Source organism: Fundulus heteroclitus, unplaced genomic scaffold (assembly GCF_011125445.2).
Source record: "Fundulus heteroclitus isolate FHET01 unplaced genomic scaffold, MU-UCD_Fhet_4.1 scaffold_56, whole genome shotgun sequence".
NCBI classification, from domain to species: Eukaryota; Metazoa; Chordata; class Actinopteri; order Cyprinodontiformes; family Fundulidae; genus Fundulus; species Fundulus heteroclitus.
Genome location: NW_023396989.1, coordinates 1405087 through 1429451, shown reverse-complemented (window position 1 = coordinate 1429451; position 24365 = coordinate 1405087). Strand labels below are relative to the sequence as shown.

Genomic DNA, 24365 nt, shown 5'->3' with positions numbered 1-24365 from the left:
AGACTCTAGGAACCACCAGCAGACCTGCAGTCTGAGAGCGAAGGGCTCTGTTAGGAACATACGGGGTAATCAGAGCTCTGATATATGATGGAGCTTGATTATTAAGGGCTTTATACGTTAGAAGAAGAATTTTAAATTCTATTCTTGATTTAACAGGAAGCCAATGAAGGGAAGCTAAAATTGGAGAAATATGATCCCTCTTGTTGATTTTCATCAGAACTCTTGCTGCAGCATTTTGGATCAGCTGAAGGCTTTGAACTGCATTTTGTGGACTTCCTGATAGTAAAGAATTACAATAGTCCAGCCTTGAAGTAACAAATGCATGGACTAGTTTTTCAGCATCACTCCTGGACAGAATGTTTCTAATTTTGGCGATATTCCTGAGGTGAAAAAAGGAAACTCTGGAAACCTGTTTAATATGTGATTTAAATGACATGTCTTGGTCGAAAACAACACCAAGATTTTTTACTTTATTACCAGAGGCCAAGTTAATGCCATCCAGATTAAGGGATTGATTAAGAACTTTATTTTTTGAAGACTCTGCCCCAAAGATTACAACTTCTGTCTTATCAGAATTTAAATGCAGGAAATTTAAAGTCATCCAGCTTTTGATGTCATCAAGACATGACTGCAGTCGAAGTAACTGATTGGATTCATCAGGATTTATGGATAAATATAGCTGAGTGTCATCAGCATAACAGTGGAAATTAATCCCATGCTGTCTGATAATTTTGCCAATCGGAAGCATATATATAGTAAATAGAATTGGTCCAAGGACTGAACCCTGTGGTACTCCACAGAGTTTGAGGAAGATTTATTATTAACATGAACAAACTGGAATCTGTCCAACAGATAAGATTTAAACCAGCCTAATGCTTTCCCCTTAATCCCTACAGTATGCTCAAGTCTTTGTAGGAGAATATTGTGATCAACTGTATCAAACGCAGCACTGAGATCTAACAGGTCAAGTATAGACACAAGTCCATTATCTGAGGCCATGAGAATATCATTAGTGACCTTCACCAGAGCTGTTTCAGTGCTATGATGAGCTCTAAAGCCTGACTGAAACTCCTCAAGTAGGTCATTACTTTGTAAATGTTCACTTGGTTGATTAGCAACTACTTTCTCAAGAATTTTAGATAAGAAAAGAAGATTAGATATAGGTCTGTAATTTACTAACTCATCTTGATCAAGAGAAGGTTTCTTAAGTAAAGGTTTAATAACAGCTACTTTAAAAACCTGTGGTACATATCCATTTACCAAGGATAGATTAATCATGTCTAAAATAGGACCACTGATCAGAGGGAATACCTCCTTAAACAACTTGGTTGGGATTGGGTCTAACATACAGGTAGAAGGTTTAGATGAAGCTAAAATTTTAGATAGCTCAGAAAGCTCTACTGCTTCTAAACAGTTCAGACACTGCGCAGGTTCTAAAGATTCCTCCAATGCTGCCTCACTTACTGAGGACGAGGTAATCATGTTTGGGAGGATGCCAATTATTTTATTTTTAATGAAATAAATTTTATTTATGAAGAATCCCATAAAATCATTACTGCTAAGAGCTAAGGGAATGGATGGATCAACGGAGCTGTGGCTCTGGGTAAGTTTGACAACTGTACTGAAGAGAAAGCTGGGTTTATTTTTATTCTCCTCTATTGTTCTCCTTCCAGCCTTGTTGACCTTTCTGCCTGTTGTGATCAGATTTATTATGCATGTCATGCAGACATGATACCAGATTTAGCAAAGATCTCAAGAAGCATTGCCGACTCAGAACCTCCAGATTAGAGGATCAAACTTCAAGCCTCCGTCTCATCAGCTGACTCTAGAAATAATCAACTAATCACTTTGTCAACGACGGACTGATTGATGCGCAGCTCTGAGGTTCAGAAATTCAATGAGGTCAAAACTTCAGAATGCCAGAGATCACTGATGCAGTGATAAAACTGAAAACTTTAACCTCTGAACCAGTTAAATGTAACATTTAGTGTTGGCTATAACCAAACCTCTGATGTCTTGAATTTAAATTAAATACTTCCAGCCAAGTGGTTCAGAACCAACAGTTTATTGTTCTTTAGACTCCATAATTTCATGTTTATGCATGACAGGAAACAGGAGAAACTGGAGCAGTGAGGCGGCAGACATCTTTTAAACTTTATAGCAACACATTTATCAGTCGTCTGCATCAATTCCTGGAAACCTCCAGACGTTCTCTCAGTGTGAAGCCCTGGAGCTCCTCAAAGGCAACAGTTTACAGAACATGCAGATCGGACATTAAAAAATAACCACTACCCTCCCTTACATTAAAAGCATGCATGCCATTATAAAAACTGTTTTCTGACACAAAAAGAGCGTCTAGAGCAAAAACCCTCCCAAACAGAAATGCAGATTCATATGGACGAAATCATCTGAAAACGGGTTATTTTCTCAACAAAAAATAACTCTCTAAACTAAAAGGAGTGAGCACTCTTGCTTCTCCCAAATATCCTGTAAGAAGGAGGCATGGACGAGCCTTTAAGGACACTCCTCACATGAATGGTTTCTCTGCTCCAAACACTTTTTGACCCAGGATGAGAAATCCGCTTCAAGGAGAGGAACCGAGCAACTCCAGGAGTGCTTCCCGTCATGGTCAGGACAGCCGGGCGCTCCTGGCTGACATTTCTCTGGACCAATTAAAACTAATTAAATATTAGGACTAATTAACAGAGCTAATTAAGCCTTGAGAAAATAACTAGATAGGAACTGACGGAGTTTGGGTGGAGTGACAGCTGATGTTCTCAGCTACAGGGAGGACAGCTGGACCCTCAGAGGAAGAACAGGTTCTGATTATGTGGAGGAATGTGAGATTTTTAGCTGCTTCTCTTCACTGCTGCTGTTTTCCATCACTGCTGGCTCCTGTTATAAAGGATTCTGGTGGTGCAGCTGACCCGAGAACCAGGCTGTGGGGATCAGAGCAACAATGCTGGTCAGAACTGGAGCTTTACTGTTAAAAACTCTGTTTAATGTCCTTGTTTGCTGTTACCACTTGTTGGCAACGTTCAGTTGTATTATAACTTTTATCAATGGGTTGGTTCTTAATGTCTGACATGGAAACGCATTAAATGATCTTCAGTTGTGAGCCTAAACACAAGCAACAAGGAAAAGATGCAGAAGGCGGGAAATCTGGCTTCTTGATGAAGGATTTCTAGACGAGTTTCCAAATATCTGTAAAGGTTTGATCATTTTGGACCAAACAAACTGAAGTGACAGTAACCAAACATCGCCCCCTGCTGGCGCTCTAGGGAACGCTGCAGCTTGTTGTTGCTTCAGTAAACCGTTGCCTCCTCTGCAGGAGGACCTGACTAGTTCCTGGACGTGACTGAGAGGTTGTGTGATGAAGAGCAGATGGATGAAGATGAAGCATCAGGGGAAACATCCCAGATTTATTGGAAACATCATCAATAAAAACAAAGACGATTCAAACATTTAACAGGAAAACAGGAGGTCCCACTCTGCTTAATATCCTCCTCTGTAACCCCCACCACCTCCTCCTCCATATCCTCCTCTGTAGCCCCCTCCTCCCCCCCTATATCCTCCTCCTCCTCCCCCCCTATATCCTCCTCCACCCCTGTATCCTCCTCCTCCTCCTCTGTACCCCCCGCCACCTCCATAACCTCCGCCCCCCCTGTATCCTCCTCCTCCTCCATAACCTCCTCCTCCTCTGTACCCTCCACCCCCCCTGTAGCCTCCATATCCTCCCCCGTAGCCTCCTCCTCCTCCTCCTCTGTACCCTCCTCCTCCTCCTTCTCCATCAAAGCGTGGCATCTTTGGAGGCCGCGGCCCGTCTCCCATCCTGCAGACACAAACAGCGGCTCGTTAAATCTCCTCGTTAGGCAGGTCAGCTGGTGGGAATCGAACCGACGCCCTGCCCGGTACCTCTGGTTGCTGGCCATCAGGTTGATTCCAGCCGCCGACGGTTTGGACACCTGCCTGATGACGTTCAGCAGCTTCTGGTTGACTTGGTCCATCTGGTTGATGTATTCGGGGTCTTTGGTGACCTCCACCACCAGAGCCTCCAGTCCGGCCCGCAGGGCGGCGATCCCGCCCGCCACCTCATGCTGGACCTTCAGCTTGATCCTGGTGACCAGACGGCAGGTTAGCTCTCCTCCGGCTGGACATCCTAATGATTCGCCTCCTAAAGCCGGTTCTCAGCGGTTCTGTTAACCAACTAACTAAAAAACGGGTCAAAACGTGACTTTTCTTTCTCTCTTAATGCATTGAAGCCGTCGCTCTGAAGATTACCCAGAATCCTCTTTTCTGACAGTTGAATTCATTTTCTAATAACCAGAATTTCCCATTATTGCAGTATTTCATAAGCTATTAAAGGTGTTCAGCCTGATTTCTCCCTGCGGTCCGAGGAGAACGAGTCGTTCTCTGCAGAGACGCCGCGTTCAGCCGTGAAACTCCTCCGCTAAACAGGCGCGCTGGGAATTTATTAAGAATATTTTCATCAAAGCTGCTGCTCTGAGGATTACCCAGAATGCCCTGCTGCTGTAATACTACCGACTGCAGGTCCAGACCAAACAGTAGGGGGTGCTGTCGCCCCATTTAGCAGGAATCTGGACCTGCAGCCGGTTCTGATGTGAAGCCAGAATCATGAAAACCAGAACTGAACGTCGACATACGATGAATTTAGAGAGCGGTGAGCGGGCTGTTCTGCAGAACCACACTGCAAAAATGGATCTAAAAATAAATAAAATGTTCTTAAAGTTAGTGTATTTGTCCTTGATTTGAGCAGGTAAATAAGATTATCTGCCAATGGAATGAGTTTTTTGATTTTAAGTGCAAAAATCTTATTCCATTGGCAAATAGTCTTATTTACCTGCTCAAATCAAGGACAAATACACTAATTTTAAGAACATTTTACTTATTTCCAGTTCTGTTTTTGCAGAAACAGAACTAGAAATAGTTCTGTTCCCCCCCCCCCCCCCCATCGGAGCCTCACCAGTCGTCCAGCTCCACGATTTCCCCGTCGGAGCTGATCTTCTTGCAGGCGAAGAGCAGCAGCTGCAGAGGACTCACCAGGGTCATGGCTTTAGCCGAGATGGCGCGGGTCCGGATCTGAAACAGAACCAGGTTAGCGGGTCTGAGAGCAGGAAGCTGGACGGCACCTTCTCGCCGCGCCGCCCCCCCACCTTCTCGCCGAAGACGAAGAACGGCGAGGGGTACTTGATGTCGTGGCTGCTGAAGGGGCAGTTGACGGAGGACTTGTGGATGAGGGCGTTGCGGCCCTCGGTGGTCAGGATCTTCCTCTTCTCCTTGTGGTAGCAGACGTTGGGGTAGGAGCCGTAGGTCAGCAGCGACACCACCACGTCCAGGTTGTTGTCCGGCCCCACCGTGTTGAACGTCTGGTTCATCAGGCACTCTGAGGGACGACACGCCACGGATCAGCGCCCCGCCGCCCCCCCACGCAGGGCCGGGCGGCGGGGCGCTGCGCTACCTTCAGGGAACCCAGAGTTGACCAGGATGTCCTTCAGCTGGACCTTGGCCTCCCAGGTCATCCTCAGCGTGGACATGTTGAGCCGTTTGTGTTCGCAGAACCGCGTCTCCGCCTCCTCGCCGTTCACCCTGAGCAGGACGACAGTTTGGACCCGCCTGTAGTCACAGCAGAACTCTGACGGCGGTTCTGGCGGGCCCGCCTCGCTCACCTGACGTCGTCCCAGGTCTGGAAGACCGACAGCAGCGCCACGTGGTCCGAGAAGCGGGTCCCCGAGAAGTTCCTGTGGACGAAGCCCAGGCGCTTCCCGTCGTTGATGAAGGGTTCTGGGAAACAGGACGCGGCCGAGATGGTGCACATGGCGTCGCCGACACTGAAAGGACAGAGACACAACCGGGTCAGCGGAACCGCCGCAGAACCAGCAGAACACGCAGAACCAGCAGCAGCAGGAGGAGGAGGAACTGACTGGAAGATGCAGCCCATGATCATCATCTTCCCCAGCCGCGGCTCGATGGGCAGCCGGGCCAGAATCCGACCCAGAGGCGTCAGCTCGTCGTTGGAGTCCAGGGCGTCCAGGTCTGAGAAAGAGCAGAACCATCTGATACCAGAACCGGGCCTTCTCCCACAGAACCTGAAACATGTGCTGTTTGGTCCACCTCCTGTGGTTCTAAACAGGTTAATGACGACTTCCTGTTCAGCCTAGGGCTGCACGATATAGAAAAAAACATATGAATAAAATAAAAAATAAAAAAATTATAATTATCCATAAAAATATTGATAATTATCAACAAATTCAAAATACATATATTAAGTGCAGCTCTGCTTATTTTTTGCTGCTGCTTAGCTTTTAAAAAAAGAAAAAAAGAACGAGTGCTCTCTGAACTCTCTGAAGGGGGCGGAGCTTGGTTCCTGGGTCTGATTGTGATTGGCTGGGAGGATTAATGACGTAATATTAACCTATATGGCTAAAATGTAAAAGGAAAGAAAACTGTTATTCTGTTGAACTTTTTACTGATCTTTATTTCTATCATTGATATATTTATTGGTATTGAATTATCGTCCCGTTCTATCAGCCAAACATCTTCAGAACTTTAACAGGGTTCCTGCAGCATAAGGCAAGTTAAATTCAAACCTAACCTGGTTGAGACAACTTCACCCAAATGTTTATTTTAACATAAACCGTTACTTTCTGGCCCAGTAGACATGTTTAAAATTTTGAAAAACATTCCTTATAGGAAGAAAGCTAAAAACACACAAATTACAGATATATTTTTAACAACTACTGAACTGAATTAACTTTGTTTTGTTCCCTACTAAAATAAACTATAAAAACCACAACATAACCAGAGCAGACTCTTTTTCGCAGCTATGGTCCGGCAGCAACAGTTTTATTGGTTCCGCTATCGGGACGGAACCAATAATTGTTACATTGAGCCGTTTGGTATATTAAAAAAATATAATAGTGTCAATTATTTTACTGTTTGGTAAGGATTACAAAAATAAAATCCTATTTATGACCTGGTAACAATTTTAAGACCTAAGAAAGACTGATTAAAGACATTTTAATGCCAATTAAGGCCTAAGACTTTTTAATGATCCGCAGGAACCCTGATTAACCTCGTCATCAGAAACCAGTAAAAGTCCTGACCCGGTCCGCTCCACCCTAAACGGGTCAGAACCACTCATCAGCAGCCTTAAACCTGAGCCCACCTCGCAGGGTGTACTCCGCCTCGATGACGGCGTCCAGCGGCGGCGGCTCGATGGCCTTGGACAGGAAGTTCCCGATGGCGCCGAGCCGCAGCAGCTTGATGCTGAGGGCGACTTCGTGCAGCGGCGTCCTGAAGATCTCCGGCGTCATGTGGGTCTCCAGCCTGCAGGGGCCCAGACACACGTCAGCGCTCTGCGGGGGCACCGGGGGCGGTGGGGGGGCGTACCTGTCGAAGCGGGCGCGGCTGCACAGGTGGAAGCAGAAGCCGGCGCGGACGCGGCCGGCGCGGCCCTTCCTCTGCTCCAGGTTGGTCTTAGAGGCCCAGACGGTGGCGTAGTTGGTCATGTTGTTGTGGGACGTGAAGAGCTTCACCTTCTGCCTGTCAGCGAGAACCCAGGGTTTACCGCACCAGAACCACCGCCAGAACCCAGAACCGGCCAGAACCCAGAACCGGCCAGAACCCAGGGTTTACCGCACCAGAACCACCGCCAGAACCGGCCAGAACCGACTAGAACCCAGAACCCAGAACCGGCCAGAACCCAGAACCGACCAGAACCCAGAACCGGCCAGAACCCGGGAGACTTACTTGCACGAGTCGATGACGTAGACGACGTCGTTGATGGTGATGCTGGTCTCAGCGATGTTGGTGGACAGGATGACCTGCAGCAGAACCAGGGTTAGCATCAGAACCAGGGTTAGCCTCAGAACCAGGGTTAGCCTCCGAACCAGGGTTAGCGGCAGAACCAGGGTTAGCATTAGAACCTGGGTTAGCAGCAGAACCAGGGTTAGCGTCAGAACCAGGGTTAGCCTCAGAACCAGGGTTAGCATCACAACCAGGGTTAGCGGCAGAACCAGGGTTAGCGTCAGAACCAGGGTCAGCGCCGGCGGAGCAGCCCCCCCCCCCCCCGGCACTCACCTTGGTGACGTTCTCCGGAACCGGCTCAAAGGCCCTCCTCTGCTCCTCTCGGGGAACCTGGGAGTGCAGCGGCAGGATGCGGTAGCGGCTGCTTCCTGGAACCAGAGCGACACGTTAGCTGACCTCAGCGGGGGGTTCTGGGACGGGGCGGCGGCGGACCTCGGGTACCGAAGTGCGGGTTGGTCTCCAGGTGCCTCTGCATGGAGTAGATGAGGTTCCAGCCGGGCAGGAAGACCAGGACGGCGCCGGCCACCTTCAGCGTCTCGATGTACCTGAGCAGAGCCTCCACCAGCTCGAAGGACGTCTCCTTCTCGTTGATCTGCGCCATGGACCGCTTCGTCTCCGCCGTGTACTCCGGACCGCAGATCAGGTTGCAGTTGGTCTGCGGAGAGCAGAGGGGGGGAGTCAGTAGAACCGGGCGGCAGAACTTTCTGGTTCTGGAGGGTTCTGAGAGGTTCTCACGTCGTCGTCTCCTCCATCCTCGTCCTTGTCCTTCTTCTTGCGGTCCATCGGCGGGGGGACAAAGTTGGTCATCTGGATGCAGTCCTCCAGGAAGTACTCTGGGACAGACAGCGGCAGACGATTAGCGTCCTGCAGGAGCGGGCCGGGCCCGGCAGAACCGGCGGGGACTCACCTTGGACCGGGAAGGTGCGTCCGAAGACCTCGATGATGGGGCAGTTGAAGAAGTACTCCCTGAACATGGTGGTGTCGATGGTGGCCGACATGAGGACGACGCGGACGTCCGGGAAGGTCTGGACCACGTCCCTGAGGACCACCAGCAGGAAGTCCGTCTGCGGGGACAGAGAGGCGGTGAGACGGCGCCGGGCCGACCCGGTTCTGGAGGGCGGCGGGGAGGGAGAGACTCACGTTGATGTCCCTCTCGTGGATCTCGTCCACGATGACGTGGCTGATTCCTCGGATCCCCGCCTCCAGCTTACGGAGCAGAACACCTGCAGAGCAGAGAGGCGCTCAGAACCTTCAGAACCTTCTCATCCGACCCGCTTCAGCGGAACCGCCGGAACCGACCGGGACTCGACAGGAAGGCGGAGAAAACACGCAGCCTCCGTGTGAAAATAAACCGCTTTGTGGTCCTGGTTGTGTTTAACGTCGATGGAACAGGAAGCGCTGCTGGAAACACGGACAGAACCAGAACCAGACCGGGAGCAGACGAGCAGAACCAGAAGATCCTGATCCAAGATGCCACGCTAACACCTGAAGGCAGGCCTTTCATTCGCTTTATGCTTTGGATTGTTAATAAGTACTTATGTTATAAATCCAGCACCATGTGTCCCGTCTGTAGGAGCTAATTCTCTATTTTTGTTTTAGAATTCATATTTTTTAGTTCATTTTTATTAATTTGGTTATTTGTTGCATTTTTGTTTAAAAGTAGTTGTTTAGAATGCAGTTATTTGTTAGTAGTTTGTTCAATTAGTTAACTGATTTTGTGTGGGTTGTGGGTGTGTCTATACATTATATATATTAATAGATATATATACAGATATATATTATTTATTAACACACATATTATATATATATATATACGATAGATATATATACCTATATATATATATAACATCTATATATATATATATATATATATATATCTATATATATATAATATATCTTACATAATCTATATCTCTATCTCTCCTATATATATATCGCTATATATCATATATTCTATATCTTATCTCTATCTATCCATATTTCATGAAACCAGTCACGTCAGTCATGTTAATCAGCAGTAATCAGTTTGAAGCAACAAAAAGGCAGAAACCAGGGCAGGACAGGCAGCAAGTAGTTTTTCAGTTTGTACCATGTTTATTTTTGCCTGAGGAGACCTGGAATAAACTCACAGAACTGCATTTTTGGCGTATTTTGAGAATTTTTTTGTACTGCGTAAAACCATTTATTTTTTGTTTGTTCACTTTTAAGTTTTTTCATAGACAAGCAGTCACTACACCTTCTACATGACTATAATAGCTACCTGTAGTGGAGCCATGTTGTGAAAGATGTGCTGAATGTGTAATGTGTCTCTTAATAATTTATCAACTGATAATAAAGTACTTGGTTTTATCTCCTTTTTAGTTAAATAATAAAAAAAATGTAATTTTCCCCATCGAACAACAATATATATCAGTTACATCTACGACAGATTAAGGTCCTGTTGAATTTAGTGTGCCACGTCTGTGTGTTGAAATCCTGACAGTAGTTCAGAACAAGTGGCCTTCTAGTGGAGGAGATTAAAATTAAATTCAAAAATTGTGTTTTCAGTATAATTATAATTATTGGCCCAAATGATTCTAAAGTATTTTGGTCAAATCCACTTCGATAAAAGCAGTGAAATGGTGATTTTCTTAGTTGCAGCCACCTGCTGGTCAGACTACCAACGTCTTTAATTGGCTGTAATTAATGTGAAAGTGAAAACACAGGAACGTTGTTTTGAGATCACTGGAGCAGCTGATGGGTATTGAACCTGCAGGCAGCCCCAGGTCATCGGCGCCGACTCTCAGGATTCAGGGCTGGTTCTTTTCTGACTGGTCCGATCTCCAGCTGGATCTCTGGTACTGAAACGGTTTCTGTTAGCCTGTTGGTACCAGCCTGACTTTAACACCAGCAGCAGATTCATGCGGTTCATCTGGATGAGGAAATGGTTTTCATGTTCTAATAAAACAGAGAAGATCTTTTGGGCTGAGCTAATCAAAACCTCTGCAGCCAGAACCATCTCCTCCATTTTAGTCCAGGTCTGTGACGGTTCTGCTCAAAGCTTCTAGGTAATAATCAAGCTCCATCATATATCAGAGCTCTGATTACCCCGTATGTTCCTAACAGAGCACTTCGCTCTCAGACTGCAGGTCTGCTGGTGGTTCCTAGAGTCTCTAAAAGTAGAATGGGAGGCAGATCCTTTAGCTATCAGGCTCCTCTCCTGTGGAACCAACTCCCAGTTTTGGTCCGTGAGGCAGACACCCCGTCTATTTTTAAGACTAATCTTAAAACTTTCCTTTGTGACAAAGCTTCTAGTCAGAGTGGCTCATGTTACCCTGAGCTACCTCTATAGTTATGCTGCTATAGGCTTAGGCTGCTGGAGGACATCAGGGTCTATTTCTCTCTCTCTGCTGAGTTCTCCTACTGCTCTCCAATCTGCATTGTTTGTTGTTATTTCAGCTTTTAACTTTTTGTTCTCTGTCATTTTTCTCTTCATAGAAGGTACACCTGGTCTGGCGTTCTGTTTGCTGTGACATCATCCAGAGAAGACGGCTCACCCGCTACTACCATCTACACTAATGTAGAACAGATTACTGGGTCAATGTGAGCTTCTGTGCTTTCTGTGTCTCTGCTCTGTCTTCTCTAACATAGAAAGTACTCCTGGGTCAATGTGAGCTTCTGTGCTTTCTGTGTCTCTGCTCTGTCTTCTCTACCATAGAAAGTACTCCTGGGTCAATGTGAGCTTCTGTGCTTTCTGTGTCTCTGCTCTGTCTTCTCTAACATAGAAAGTACTCCTGGGTCAATGTGAGCTTCTGTGCTTTCTGTGTCTCTGCTCTGTCTTCTCTAACATAGAAAGTACTCCTGGGTCAATGTGAGCTTCTGTGCTTTCTGTGTCTCTGCTCTGTCTTCTCTACCATAGAAAGTACTCCTGGGTCAATGTGAGCTTCTGTGCTTTCTGTGTCTCTGCTCTGTCTTCTCTAACATAGAAAGTACTCCTGGGTCAATGTGAGCTTCTGTGCTTTCTGTGTCTCTGCTCTGTCTTCTCTAAGCCCCAGTGGGTGGAGGCAGATGAGCGTTCACACTGAGCCTGGTTCTGGTTCTGCTGGAGGTTCTCCTCCCTGTTAAAGGGGAGTTTTCCTCTCCACTGTCGCTTCATGCATGCTCAGTATGAGGGATTGCTGCAAAGCCATCAACAATGCAGACGACTGTCCACTGTGGCTCTACGCTCTTTCAGGAGGAGTGAATGCTGCTTGGAGAGACTTGATGCAACCTGCTGGGTTTCCTTAGAGAGGAAACTTTCTCACCAACCTGGAGGATCTGATGGAGTCTGACTTTGGAAAGAACCTCAAGATGATGTGATGTTAATTGCTTTATGAATAAAACTGTAAACGTTTATCATGAATTGGTGCTAAATAATAAAATTGAACTGAAACTGAACGCACCCTGCAGGAAGGTTTCCCTGAAGGAGATAAGTGGTGTAAATGGAGGTAGAGGTAAAGCAGAGCGCCCCCTGCTGGCGCCCCCTGCTGGCGCCCCCTGCTGGCGCCGCCTACGTACCCACGGTGCAGAAGAGGACGCTGGCGTGCGGTCGGGGGAGGACGGACTCGAAGCGGACGCTGTAGCCGCAGCTTTTCCCCACATCCTCTCCTCTCTCGTAGGCGACCCGTTCGGCCACGGAGACGGCGCTGATCCGTCGGGGCTGCAGAGAGGAAGCGGGTCAGGGGGCGGGTGGCGTCCCCGGTGGGGGGCTGGAGCCGAGCGGACAGAGACGGCGGTACCTGCGTGACCACGATGTTGCAGTCGGACGCCTGGCCTCCCTTGATGAAGCGGTCCAGGATGTACTGAGGGACCTGCGTGGTCTTCCCGCAGCCCGTCGCTCCCCTGATGATCACCACCGGGTTCTTCTCGATGGTCGCCATGATCTCCTCCTCAAACTGCTTGACGGGAAGCTGGTCCCGCTCCGCCAGGATCTGAAAGGCAGCGTGCAACCGTTAGGCGTGTCCTCCGCGGTCCGAGCGGCGCCGCGGGAGGCGGGACCGGACCTTCTGCAGGTTCTCGTCGTACTCCAGCTGGTGCGTCAGCTCGCCCTGGAGGTCCTGGCTGATCTGCTCCGGCGTGCACTGCACAGGGACAAACGACAGCGTCAGAGGCTCCGCCCCCCTCGGCCGGACCGCTGCCGCGTTCTGCCGGGGCCCGGCGCCGTCTTACGTAAGCCAGCGGGCCCTCGTCGATGTTGCTGCTGGTCCAGGGGTTCCAGTTGACCTGGGGGGGCGACCAGGGCACCACGCCGCTGCTGCTCTGCCGCTGGGACGGCTCGAAGGCGGCCATCTTGCCCTGGACCAGCGACACCGGGGCGCTGGCGTCCGCCGGCTGCAGGCAAGCAAACGGGTCAGTAATCGGGTCTTTACGGTTCTGGTCATCAGGCAGAGAGCTGCTAAAACCTCCTACAGCATAAGGAAAGTTAAATTCAAGAGTTTTAAGGCTTTTTAATGCCACTTGAAATAAAAAGTAAAGACCAACTTCTTAATAAACACAAGATAAAAAAAACTGCTTGCGACAACTTTACCCAAATGTTTATTTTAACATAAACTATTACTTTCTGGTCAAGTAGAATGTTTCAAAATTTGAAAAACTTTTTCAAAAAAGCACACATTGAACTGAATTCACGAACTTAAAATAAAATAAACCATAAATCAGTTTTAAAAACCACGACATAATCAGTGCTAACTCCTTGTGTTAGCTATGGTGCTGCAGGCGTTCTTCAGTTCCTCCTCCACCTGTTGCAACTTTGACATTTTGTCTTTATGTCGCTTTCTTAGCGTGTCCAGATAAAAAGTCTCAGCTATATCGTTTTTATTGGTTTCACTATTGGAACGGAACCAATAAGGGGACAGCGAGCGGGTCGGTGAATAAACAAAAATAGTTTCAGTTATTTTAATGTTTGATATGGATTAACAAAATAAAATCCTATTTATGATGTGGTAACATATTTAAGGCTGATTTAAGATATTTTAATACCAATTAAGGACTTAGTTTTATACTGAAGAGTTCAGGGCCTTTTGAGACTTTTTAAGGATCTGCAGGAACCGATCAGAACCAACAGCAGCGGCGCCGTTTTCAGGCTCAGAACCGGTTTAAGTTCTGTAGCTTTAGCCCCGTCTGCTGGACTTAGTCATAATGACCCCACTGACTCTGCAGAACCGGGCCTGCCTCTGCAGAACCGGACCAGCCTCTGCAGAACCGGGCCTGACTCTGCAGAACCGGACCTGACTCTGCAGAACCGGGCCTGCCTCTGCAGAACCGGACCAGCCTCTGCAGAACCGGGCCTGACTCTGCAGAACCGGACCTGACTCTGCAGAACCGGGCCTGCCTCTGCAGAACCGGGCCAGCCTCTGCAGAACCGGGCCGACCCGGACGGTGCTGTCGGACTCACCGGCGGGGGGATGTGGACTCCGAGCTCCTGGACCACGGCCGCCAGGTTCTGCTGCAGGTCGGGAGCCACGCTGACCTCGTACACCTCCAGCTGGGGACAAAGCAGAGAATCAGGTTCTGGTTCTGGTTCTGCCGGGCCACCAGAACCGGTGCGTGACGGGCGCGCCTACAGTCTCGCCCTCCTTCTTCTTGGTGACGCCGGAGTAGGGCTCGATGACGCCCAGGTGGTAGAGCTGGCGGACCACGGAGAGCGCGCAGGACTGGGCCGCCAGCTTCTTGTTGGAGCCGTGCTCCCGGGCCGTGATCTCTGAGGAGGAGCAGAGGAGCGTCAGCGGGGAGGTGGGAGGGAGCAGCAGGAGGCGCAACGCTGCCAGGGAGCCTTACTTCTGCCCAGCTGCCGCACGAACAGCTGCATCTCCGCGATGAAGCTCCTGCCGACACAAAGGAGGCGCCGTCACTTCCTGCGCCGCCCTCCAGAATAAAAGCACACAGCCTACACTCACCTGCGCTGCTCTCAGGAGGAGGCCTGCATGTGTTTCTGCCAGACTTTCCGGGTCGCTGAGCGGCGGGTTCTCCCGCTGAGCAGAACCCTGCGGTGGACACCAGACATCACAAGCGGCCTCGGCTAGCCCCGCCCCCTCAGCGCTCCATGGGGCCGCTTTAGAGCGCCTAAACGCCGCCCCATGTCTTCCTGCGGCCCGGTTGTGAGTTCTGGTGCCACCCTGGAAACTACAGGTCAGCTCCTGCCGGGTCACAGGCCAGATGTCTGGTACCGAGCCCAGAACCCAGGGAGGTTCTGCAGCCTGGACCAGAACGGCAGAAAGGTTCTGCTTTGATGAGCGGTTGGGTTCTGCTTGGGCCAAGAACCCGTCTGGGCCGACTAACCGGACCCAGCGTTTCCAGGCTCGGTGCCAGACGTTCAGCCGGTGCTCTGCTGACTTTGGGTTCTGGTCGGAGGTTCTGTGAGACCTCTCTGGTGTAGCCGACACACCCTGGAGGTCTCTGGGTTTGCAGCAGTCCAGCAGAAACACATCCAGAACTTCCTGCCAGCGGATCGGGTTCAGCGGAGCAACAAACCCGAGCTGGGGAACCGGCGCCCAGCTGGGCTTGTTGCTCCAAATAAGACCAGAACCTTTAATGGACTCCGGTTCTGGTTTCTATTACATGAAATAATAAAGTGTGAGCCAGCAGAACCAGGGCACGGCCCGTTCGTTGTTTGAACCTCAGAGGAGGAACCGGAGTCGGGTTCTGCCCGGTTCCTGTCCTGGATGAAGACGCCGAAGGAGCTCCTGCTGCCACTAGTGCGGCGCTTCATCTACGCTAACGAAGGAAGAAGTTCTGGTACAGAGTCTTAAAGCCCAGTACCACTGAGCCCGGTTCTAATGAGTTCTCTTCCCGTTAAAAGTCCGTCTTTTCTTCCCACTGTCGCCACATACGACATACGACTCGCTGCCATCAGCCTGGTCTGCTAACCCAGAACCAGCCCGATCAGAACCGTAACTGGGATCAAACCAGGGTCAAAAGTATCGATACCCAGGCGCTGCGTCCAGATACAGAAATAATAAATATAATAAAAATATTTAGCATACGGGGCTAACGAGGAAGGAACACGCTAACGGCCGAACCCGAAACCCGGCCGAACTACTAATGGACGACAGCCTTTAACGGGTTAATAACTTAATCTACGCTCATAATTTAATAATTTCACTGGTTAATAACTTAATCTATGATTATATATTAATAATTTCACCGGTTAATAAATTAATCTATGTTTATAATTTAATAATTTCACCGGTTAATAACTTCACTGGTTAATAACTTAATCTACATTTATAATTTAACCATTTCACCAGTTAGTAATTTAATCAATGTTCATAATTTAATAATTTCACCGATTAATAACAATCTACGATTATAATTTAATAACTTTACCGGTTAATAATTTAATCTACGTTCATAATTTAATAATTTTACCGGTTATTAACTTAATCTATGTTTATAATTTAATAATTTCACCGGTTATTAACGTAATCTACGTTTATAATTTAATAATTTCACCGGTTAATAACTTAATGTATGCTCATGATTTAATAATTTTACCGGTTAATAACTTAATCTACATTTATAATTAAATAATTTAACCAGTTAACGTAATCTACATTCATAATTTAATAATTAAACATGTTGCTGATGTCAGCGCCGCCGGTGGTCCGCATTAACGCGTGATTAGCCGCGGCTAGCATGCTACTAGCTATGCGTATTCATTTAATTTAGCCTCTATTTGCACATTTATTTAACTGGTATCTGTGGTTCTGTTGAGAAAACCCGATCCATGTTGACGCTGAATAAAGGTTTTTTTATCCCGTGGTATCTACAAGCCGGTTCTGACCCGATCCTTCTGTAACCATTTCACTTCATCCTGTTCATCGTAAAAAAAGCTTCGGGCTCATTTCAGATCAGAACCGGGGACGGGTTCTGCCGTCGGTATCGGATCCGGGAGCGACTGATCGAGAAAGGTCAAACTGCTTCATCTGACGGCTTCCTGCCCGACTGGACCAACAGAACCAGGAGGAGATCGGCGAGCTGATGGAACCGGGTCAGAACCAAATACTCACAGAAACAGCAAAAACCGCCGCGTACTTCAGCGGATCAACAGAACCCGACCCGTTTTACAACTGTCCAGAGTCCAAACAGAACCTATGGCAGTACCGTTATAGAAAAGTCCAAACCCAGACCGAGGCTCAGAACACTTCTTCCTGATCATTTAGCTCCAACTGTTCAAATGTTTCCTACTCAGGGAACCGGACCGGGTCAGAGCCGGTTCTGTGTCTGACGCCTCGGTCTGGACTTGTTCTGAAATGCGAGCCGAAGAGTTGCCTGGTCCCGACCTGTTGTGGTCCGGTCCGACTTGGCTGTATTTATACTCAGCACTGGTCTTCTCCTTCTGGAAGAACTGGTTCAGGCGGGCCTTGGCGTTCTCCAGGGTCCAGTTCCCGTGGAGGTTGGCGTTCAGGTCCACCTCCTCCGACTCCAGGGTCTGAGGACAGCGACAAACCCGTCAGAACAAAGCGGACCAGCTTTCAGAACCCCAGCCTGACCCGGTTCGGTACCGCCTGGGCCTCCTGCTCGTCTTTGCGGTCGTAGTACTCCTTCAGGTTGGCTCCCCGTTCCCACTGAGCTCCTCCTCCTGAGTAGCCCAGGCCCGTTACTCCTGGAACCGGACCTGTGGCGCCGGGTTCCCCTGAAACATGGATGTTAGTCAGAACCCGAGGCGTTAAATTCGGACCTGAACGAGCCCGGCAGGTCAGAACCTACCTTGCTCCTCTTTAACGACCAGATGAGGAGGCAGAGGTCCGCTGGGAGGAAGGCTCCCGAACCCTCCTCCTCCTCCTCCTCCTTCTCCTCCGTCAGGCTGATCGCCGACCGGACCCACCTGTGGATCAGAACCACCATCAGATCAAACCGGGATTATTTGCTGATTGCACATTTTGTGGAAAGCTCTGGGCTGAGATTTTCAGATTTGGGGTGGACTTTTTTTCAGTTGGGCAGGTTTTATGTTGTGTTTGTGCTGGAAACAGTCAGATCTGGCAACGCAGCCTAGTGCTGGGTCCATTTAATGGAAAGTCCAGAGTAAATATAAACAGACACTAAACATTCAGACTAGCAGCTCAGGAGCACCAGCATCAGAACAAAGCAGAACTCCCTTCTGCCTTCAAGCAGCCCAACTTTCTCTCATTTGGCTGATTGTTCTGGTTCTGGTGCTCCTGCCTGCCAAAGCTAACCCTCCCAACATGAACGCTGACTCCAGGGTTGATTAATGGCGCTGCTTCCTGCTCGCTCTCGTTTGCTCCGTTGCCTCTACTTGTATTTAGAAACAAGTCCAACTTTCCAAAAGAGAAAACCCAGAAACAGCTTTCAGGCCAGGCGGTAAAACTCTGGTTACACACCAGTCAGTGTAAATTAGCATCACCTGATATCTGAGCTTTCCAGCAGGAGGAACGTCTGATTTCAACACCGGCGCCGTGCTACTCCACCCTGACCACCTCCACCAGCGCCGTATTTTTCAGACTATAAGTCGCATCAGTCAAAAAATGCGTCACAAAGAGGAAAAATATCATCTAATAATCGCATCAGACATCAGAGCTGTAAGCTAGCGCTAGCCGCCATTAGCTTCACTAACAGCTCAGTAAGCGGTTCTGTCTGGTTCTGGTTCCTTAGAGCTGCACCAACGCTCTGCTGAATGAACGGAAACAGAGAAACATGCAAACGTGTTCAGTATAAGTTGCCTGTAATTAATGTTTCAACACATTTTTAAGTTAAGTTGACCAGATTAGGGGTGGGCGATATGAAGAAAATCTAATATCACCATATGTTCAAATAACCTTGAAAAACAAATGATTTTAGCCACATAGCGTCTGAAGTTGCATTGGTAAATCTCAAATGTGTCTTTTTTGTGTTTTTTGTTGTATTTATTGCAAAATAAAAATAAATTTAAAATGTTTTATTTTAGCCATTTGTTTAACCAGCGCTGCACATAGAAGCTTTTCACAAATTACAATATTGCCACATTAAAGCTCTTTCATGGTCAACACTGGATCTTAAAAACAGAACATCCCAGTGGCCAAAAGGAACACCAAGAAAAAAATCTGACAAAATAAACCTGAATTAAAAGCTGCTCTTTTGTGCTTAAGACATAAAAATTTGTATGATTAAAAAAGTGACAATCCCAAAAACAAAAGCTTGTATTGTGACTATAAAATCAACTGACCAGTCGCAGCTACATATTCAGAGCATCTTGAAAATATTTCCATTTAGGTGCTGGGAAGTTTTAAAATAAGAAACCTTTTTTCTGTCATATGGGATTTAGCAAAAGAAGACGCCGTTTCAACTGTTTTACCGCGGGTTTAATTAAAGTTTTCTTCGGTATTTGTGTGTGCGTGGGGGGGGGGGGGGTAGACACGCGGAGTTTACAAGAGTCTTCATTTTGCACTGGATGACTTTTTAGGTGGAACAACTTTGTGCTACTGCTACCTTTTGTGGCAATGGTGTTTAGTCATGTTTTGAAATTACCGCATTTTGTTCAACATCCTCCTTGTGAAATCCAAACCGCTGCCAGATTATTGACCCAGTGCTGCTTCTCTTCACACTCATTTTCTTGTTCAGCTGAAACTCCCGCTGTCGCCATGGTTCTCGCTGTCTAGTTAACGTAAGTAAGCGCACGGGTTCCTTGTTGTGTGCGTTTTCTGGTTTGAAGGAGGAGCGAGTGATGCGTTCACAGCACGTAGGAAAAACTAAACTCACAGTGAACTAAATACAGCGGCTCAATCTTGCCATGAAAATTTACACTCGATGGTCGCAATAAAGTCATTTTAACTATCACGCGGAGGAAAACTTTAGACATAGAGTATACTCGATATATCGCCCACCCCTAGTTGGGAGTCTCTGTCTTGGGTTGGTTTGTTTTGCATGTTTGCGACGCCATCAGGGCGTGGAAGGCAGGTTCTGCTCAGCTCTTCCACACCGGTACTGGACCTGGTAAATACCTCCCACTGCGCTAAACGTTTTTACTCCATCATGATACAGTGAATATTTATACTATAGACGGTTAAGATGAATTACCATTTAAATTTGATATACAAGTCGCACCTGAATACAAGTAGCAAGGATCGGCCAAACTATGAAAAATACGGTAAATTATCAACCTGTGGGGAACAAATTGAACAGAACTAGAAGGCAACAAGATGCTGACCCCAACAGCTGGGACCTCCGCTGCACTTATCTCTCCCACTCGGACCAGATAGCTGACAAAGTCACGGGCAGCGTTGGTCTGAGCGTCCTTCTTGTTGGTGGAGTTTCCCATCCCGGTGTAGTTGAAGCTGCCGACCCGGACCTGCAGGAGCAGAAGGAGCAGAGGAGGGTCAGAGGGAGCAGAGGAGGGTCAGAAGGAGCAGGAGGGTCAGAGTGCTGCTACTGACCGAAGGACTCACCTCACACGTGAACTTCTGCCTGTTCTTGTTTCCTGCAGCTCGGATGTCGTAGTTGGGAGTCAGCTTCTTCTTCCCACACCAGGCGTACAGGAAGTTCTTGATGTCCGCCATGGTCGCCCGCCAGGAAGGGATGTGTCCTCCTCCTCAAACCCGACCTTAAAGGGAGATAAACCCTTTCAAACAAAGTGGCAGTAATTAGTTTTATCTGTTTTTTTATTGATGTTAGGGGTTCATCCTCGTCGTTCAGGTCCAAACTGACATTCGGACAGGTTCTGGTCCATTTTAGAGTCTACAATGCAATAGATCATTTGGTGCAGATGTTTCCACTAGGGATGTCAAAATCGATGTCTTGCTCTAATCGTTGCTAAAATACTTATCATGTAAAGATCCTAAACGGCGTCTAAACTGACTCGTTTGCTCCAATTGTGGCTTTTCTTCGGACCACAGCACTCCAACAACTGAGACTGCTTCCTGCAGCCGCTCAGCTCATTAACGAGCTGCTGCTGGAGGTTTAAACTCTGACATCGTCTCGAGTTCAGGCAGAAAAACACGAGAGAATCTTTATGCAAACAAAAAGTTGTTTTAGGAACGGTTCCTGTGAGGCAGGCGGACAGGAAGAAATCAAATAAGGGACGATAAAAGCTACATGCTACAAGCTACTTGCTACAAGCTACATGCTACAACCTACATGCTACAACCTACATGCTACAACCTACTTGCTAGAAGCTACGTGCTAGAAGATACGTGCTAGAAGATACATGCTAGAAGCTACGTGCTAGAAGCTACATGCTAGAAGATACATGCTAGAAGCTACGTGCTAGAAGATACATGCTAGAAGATACATGCTAGAAGCTACATGCTAGAAGCTACGCGCTAGAAGCTACATGCTAGAAGATACATGCTAGAAGCTACGTGCTAGAAGCTACATGCTAGAAGATACATGCTAGAAGCTACATGCTCAGGGCTCTTAACTCTAATGCATTGACCTTGTGACACACGCATTTCCCTGACTTCACACGCCACACATGGCATTTCTCACGCATAATAAAGCCCTTCTGGGCTGCGGATCCTTTCACAGCTCTGTCCATCCAGAGTTCAATCAAATCCCGCCTTCTGTTGAGCAGCTTCAGCTTCTTTCACAGTTTATTTCTGCTGCAGTTCATGTTAACAGAGCAGCAGGAAGAGTGATCAGAGTCATGATTTTTTGGTCTTAACCAGCGGTGAAAGTGGGAAGCAGGAGGCAGGGGGTGGGGGGGGGGGGGGGCTCTCAGATGAAGCTTTCATTCAGTCATGGATCAGAAAACAGTTCTGCTAACAAGATACAGTCTAAAACGCCACTTAGTCTGTTTATAGGTTTGGTTTTTATTAATTCAGCTTTTTTTTTAACTACATGCTCCTTGTTTCTGTGCCATAACGCTCTTACTGCTCCACTCCCCTCCCTTCCCTCTGACCCAGTGGCTTTTATCAGCGGCCAGCCTTAAAACGTGAATCACTACATTTAATAATGTAGCACAATGTGCCAGTCAAAGTCAAAAGGAGAGTCAGTAGCTGTGTTTCACGTTCTTTTGTTTTTAGCCACGTGCCTCGGTGGGCTGCTGCCTTATGCTTTAATCCAGGTGCGCATAATTACGTTACATGTAATTTAGGTGCGCACTTTTAAGGGTCATTTTAAGGAACATCAGGGGCTTCAGCTCAGACCCATTTTTCCTTGTCTCCCCTCTAAAGGAGCCCTTTACAGTCTTCATTTATGCATTTTCCCCACTGTTTATCCAGCAGCTGGATCAGTGTAAAGACGCAGCGTGAACCCCTGCATGCTTTAAGTGTTGCAGCTGAGGGGAAAATGTTGGACGGTATAGGCTTGATTAAACTCTGCCTCATTCACAATGAGACCAACATGGATAGAATAATGATAATCTGTATCATTGCCTGGATGTGAATCTGATCATTCATATTGTGCCTTTTATGATCAACTACAATATTTTCTTATGAAAGTTAGGAAAGAAAGATTTCTCTTCCAGGGTCCAGTCAGCCACGCCCCCCGAAAACTAACATAATCTCACTCTAATTTTTGATAAGAGTTGAGAGGTCTGTACATGATGCGAGCTACATGCTGCGAGCTACATGCTGCAAAACTAAACAGAAACATTTACCTAAACTTGAATATTAAAACACTGAAATGATGATAGATTACAGATATATAAAAGCAACTTTTATTTAATTTAATTAGCAGGTCACTGTCCACCAGTTCTAGCCCAGAAAACCACAGGACTGGGTCCCGATCTACTTGGACTGGGTTATCCAGCTGAAGTCTAGGAGGACTTCAGTTGGTTGGAAAATTATTTTTGTTTTCATTATTATTATTAATTATTATTTATTTTTATCTGATTTCTGGCTGACTGGAGCTGGCCAGATAAAGATTGGTCCAACAGGCCCTGATGTTTGCCACAGATGGTGTCCAATAAGTCCAGCTGTTATATTCAGCTTCCTCAGAGATTCTTGGTTGGATCATCTTCTTCACATCCCTGATGATTTATAGACATTTTATAAAATCTTCGGCACCGAACTGGACCCAGGAAGGTACTGACTGGTGAGGAGAGGACGACTCGGAGCTGATAGTTCAGCTACTGTTGTTCAACCCCGTCAGTTTTACCTTTATTAACTGTAAATCAGACTCATTAAACATTCTTTATAAACTTCATAATCGCAGAGAGCTGCTTTCTAATTGACTTTAACTATAATAATATATAAACATTACACTTAGCAGCCTGCAGAAGTTAAGCTAGCTCTAAATGCTAAGCTAACATTAGCCGTGTGCTAACTCCAGGTATGGCCGACTCGGAGGCGCTTCTTTGCCTTCACGGAGACACAAAGCATTTTTGATCATTAATAAAAAGGGAAAGACGTTGACTTATTTACTTACAAGCAGTCGGAATTTCTGAATGTTTCTCCAGAATCTCTCAAACCGAAAATGAGCTTCTCTTTCTTCTCCTGATCGTTTATCGGCGGATTGCTAACAGCTTTAAGATGTATACCGCCACCTACTGTACAGGAGTATGTATCTTCAATAAATTCTTTTTTTTCAGTTTAGTATCATGTAAGTATGAGAGCAATGCTTTCTTAACATTATTAATATCTTCTAAATATACACATTTCCTTAATATATGTTCAACATTTTCTTTTTCTGCACAAACTACACACTGTTCATTTGTTCCTTTCCTTATTCTATATAGAATGTTATTTATTAATATGACCTACCCATAATCTCATCTATATCACTTGTTCTCTTCTATGTTTTCCTCCTAACTTCTATGATAGTAATGACTTTTGTATTTTATATAAGTCTCTCCCTTTCTTTTCTTAATTTCATCTTTTCTGCCATATTTCTAATTCTTTTCTTTTATTATTGCTTTCCCAAATAGAATATATAATGTTATTTCCTTCCCTAACACATTTTTATCCAGTTTATCTGCCATTTCGTTTCCTTTTACCCCTCATGTGCTGGCACCCAACAAAACTGTATATCCATACCACCCTGTGCAATTTAAACAAACTGTGATGAATTTCTTATATAAGATCCTTCCTAATGTTTCCTTTAGACTGAATAATTTCAATTACTGCCTTTGAATCTGTGCACACCACCACCTTATCTGGTCTGACCTCCTCCACCCACTGCAAACTGATAATGACTGCAATCATCTCTGCTGTGAAAATTGAAAACCGTTTAGGAATGTAGATTTGAATCTCTGGTATCCCTTTTCCTACACTCCCTGTTATGTTCTCTGAGCCATCTGTGTAAATCTCTGGATAATTATAGTATGTCTAATGTATACATTTGTTTTAACCCCTATTTCATTTAATTTCCATTCTTTCTTCTTTTCAATTAGATTCATGTCTGCTTTTATCTTTGAATATAGCAAAAAAAAGAATTCTACTAACTGGATTACTCTGAGAGAATATTTTTTTATCTAGTTCATCTTCTTTAGCCCACTGATTTCCGTTTCACCCAAACACATTCCTTTGAAACTTAGAGTATTCGCAGAAATTCCTTCTACCCACAGCTTTGATTTGACTCAGATAATAAACACGTTCTTTCTGTCAGGAGTTTTCCCCCAGTTCCTAAAAACAGCAAAACCCCCCCCC

General features: G+C 46.7%; 2 protein-coding genes across 3 annotated transcripts in view; one reads left to right on the top strand and one right to left on the bottom strand.

Moving 5' to 3' along the window:
• Positions 1–24365, top strand: part of LOC105922418 (M1-specific T cell receptor alpha chain-like) — a 571536-nt gene that overhangs the window by 216258 nt on the left and 330913 nt on the right. The window lies entirely within an intron of this gene.
• LOC118561095 (ATP-dependent RNA helicase A-like) lies at positions 3390–23234 on the bottom strand. 2 transcript variants are annotated; one of them, XM_036132899.1, is made up of 28 exons: positions 23146–23234; positions 20226–20398; positions 19988–20128; positions 17554–17671; positions 17349–17479; positions 17127–17275; positions 14623–14669; positions 14409–14545; positions 14240–14329; positions 13015–13176; positions 12849–12926; positions 12585–12776; positions 12364–12505; positions 8968–9050; positions 8735–8891; positions 8563–8660; positions 8269–8482; positions 8101–8195; positions 7771–7844; positions 7411–7563; positions 7187–7347; positions 5943–6054; positions 5688–5849; positions 5480–5607; positions 5175–5404; positions 4985–5100; positions 3916–4116; positions 3390–3832 (listed from the first exon to the last, which is right to left on the bottom strand). In XM_036132899.1, the coding sequence occupies exons 2-28, from the start codon at positions 20334–20336 to the stop codon at positions 3496–3498; spliced, it is 3819 nt and encodes a 1272-aa protein (XP_035988792.1). In that variant the 5' UTR covers positions 20337–20398; positions 23146–23234; the 3' UTR covers positions 3390–3495. The 2 variants fall into 2 exon arrangements, with proteins under 2 accessions (XP_035988792.1, XP_035988793.1); XM_036132900.1 differs by having other exon boundaries at positions 20226–20380.

Bases quoted from the DNA above. Each gene is read 5' to 3' on its own strand.
- LOC118561095 (XM_036132899.1), bottom strand. From the start codon at position 20,336: ATGGCGGACATCAAGAACTTCCTGTACGCCTGGTGTGGGAAGAAGAAG. The intron at 13,177-14,239 runs GTGAGTCCGACA...GCTTGCCTGCAG, and splicing joins GAGTCCACATCCCCCCGCCG to CCGGCGGACGCCAGCGCCCC. The intron at 5,850-5,942 runs GTCAGTTCCTCC...CTGTCCTTTCAG, and splicing joins ATCATGGGCTGCATCTTCCA to TGTCGGCGACGCCATGTGCA.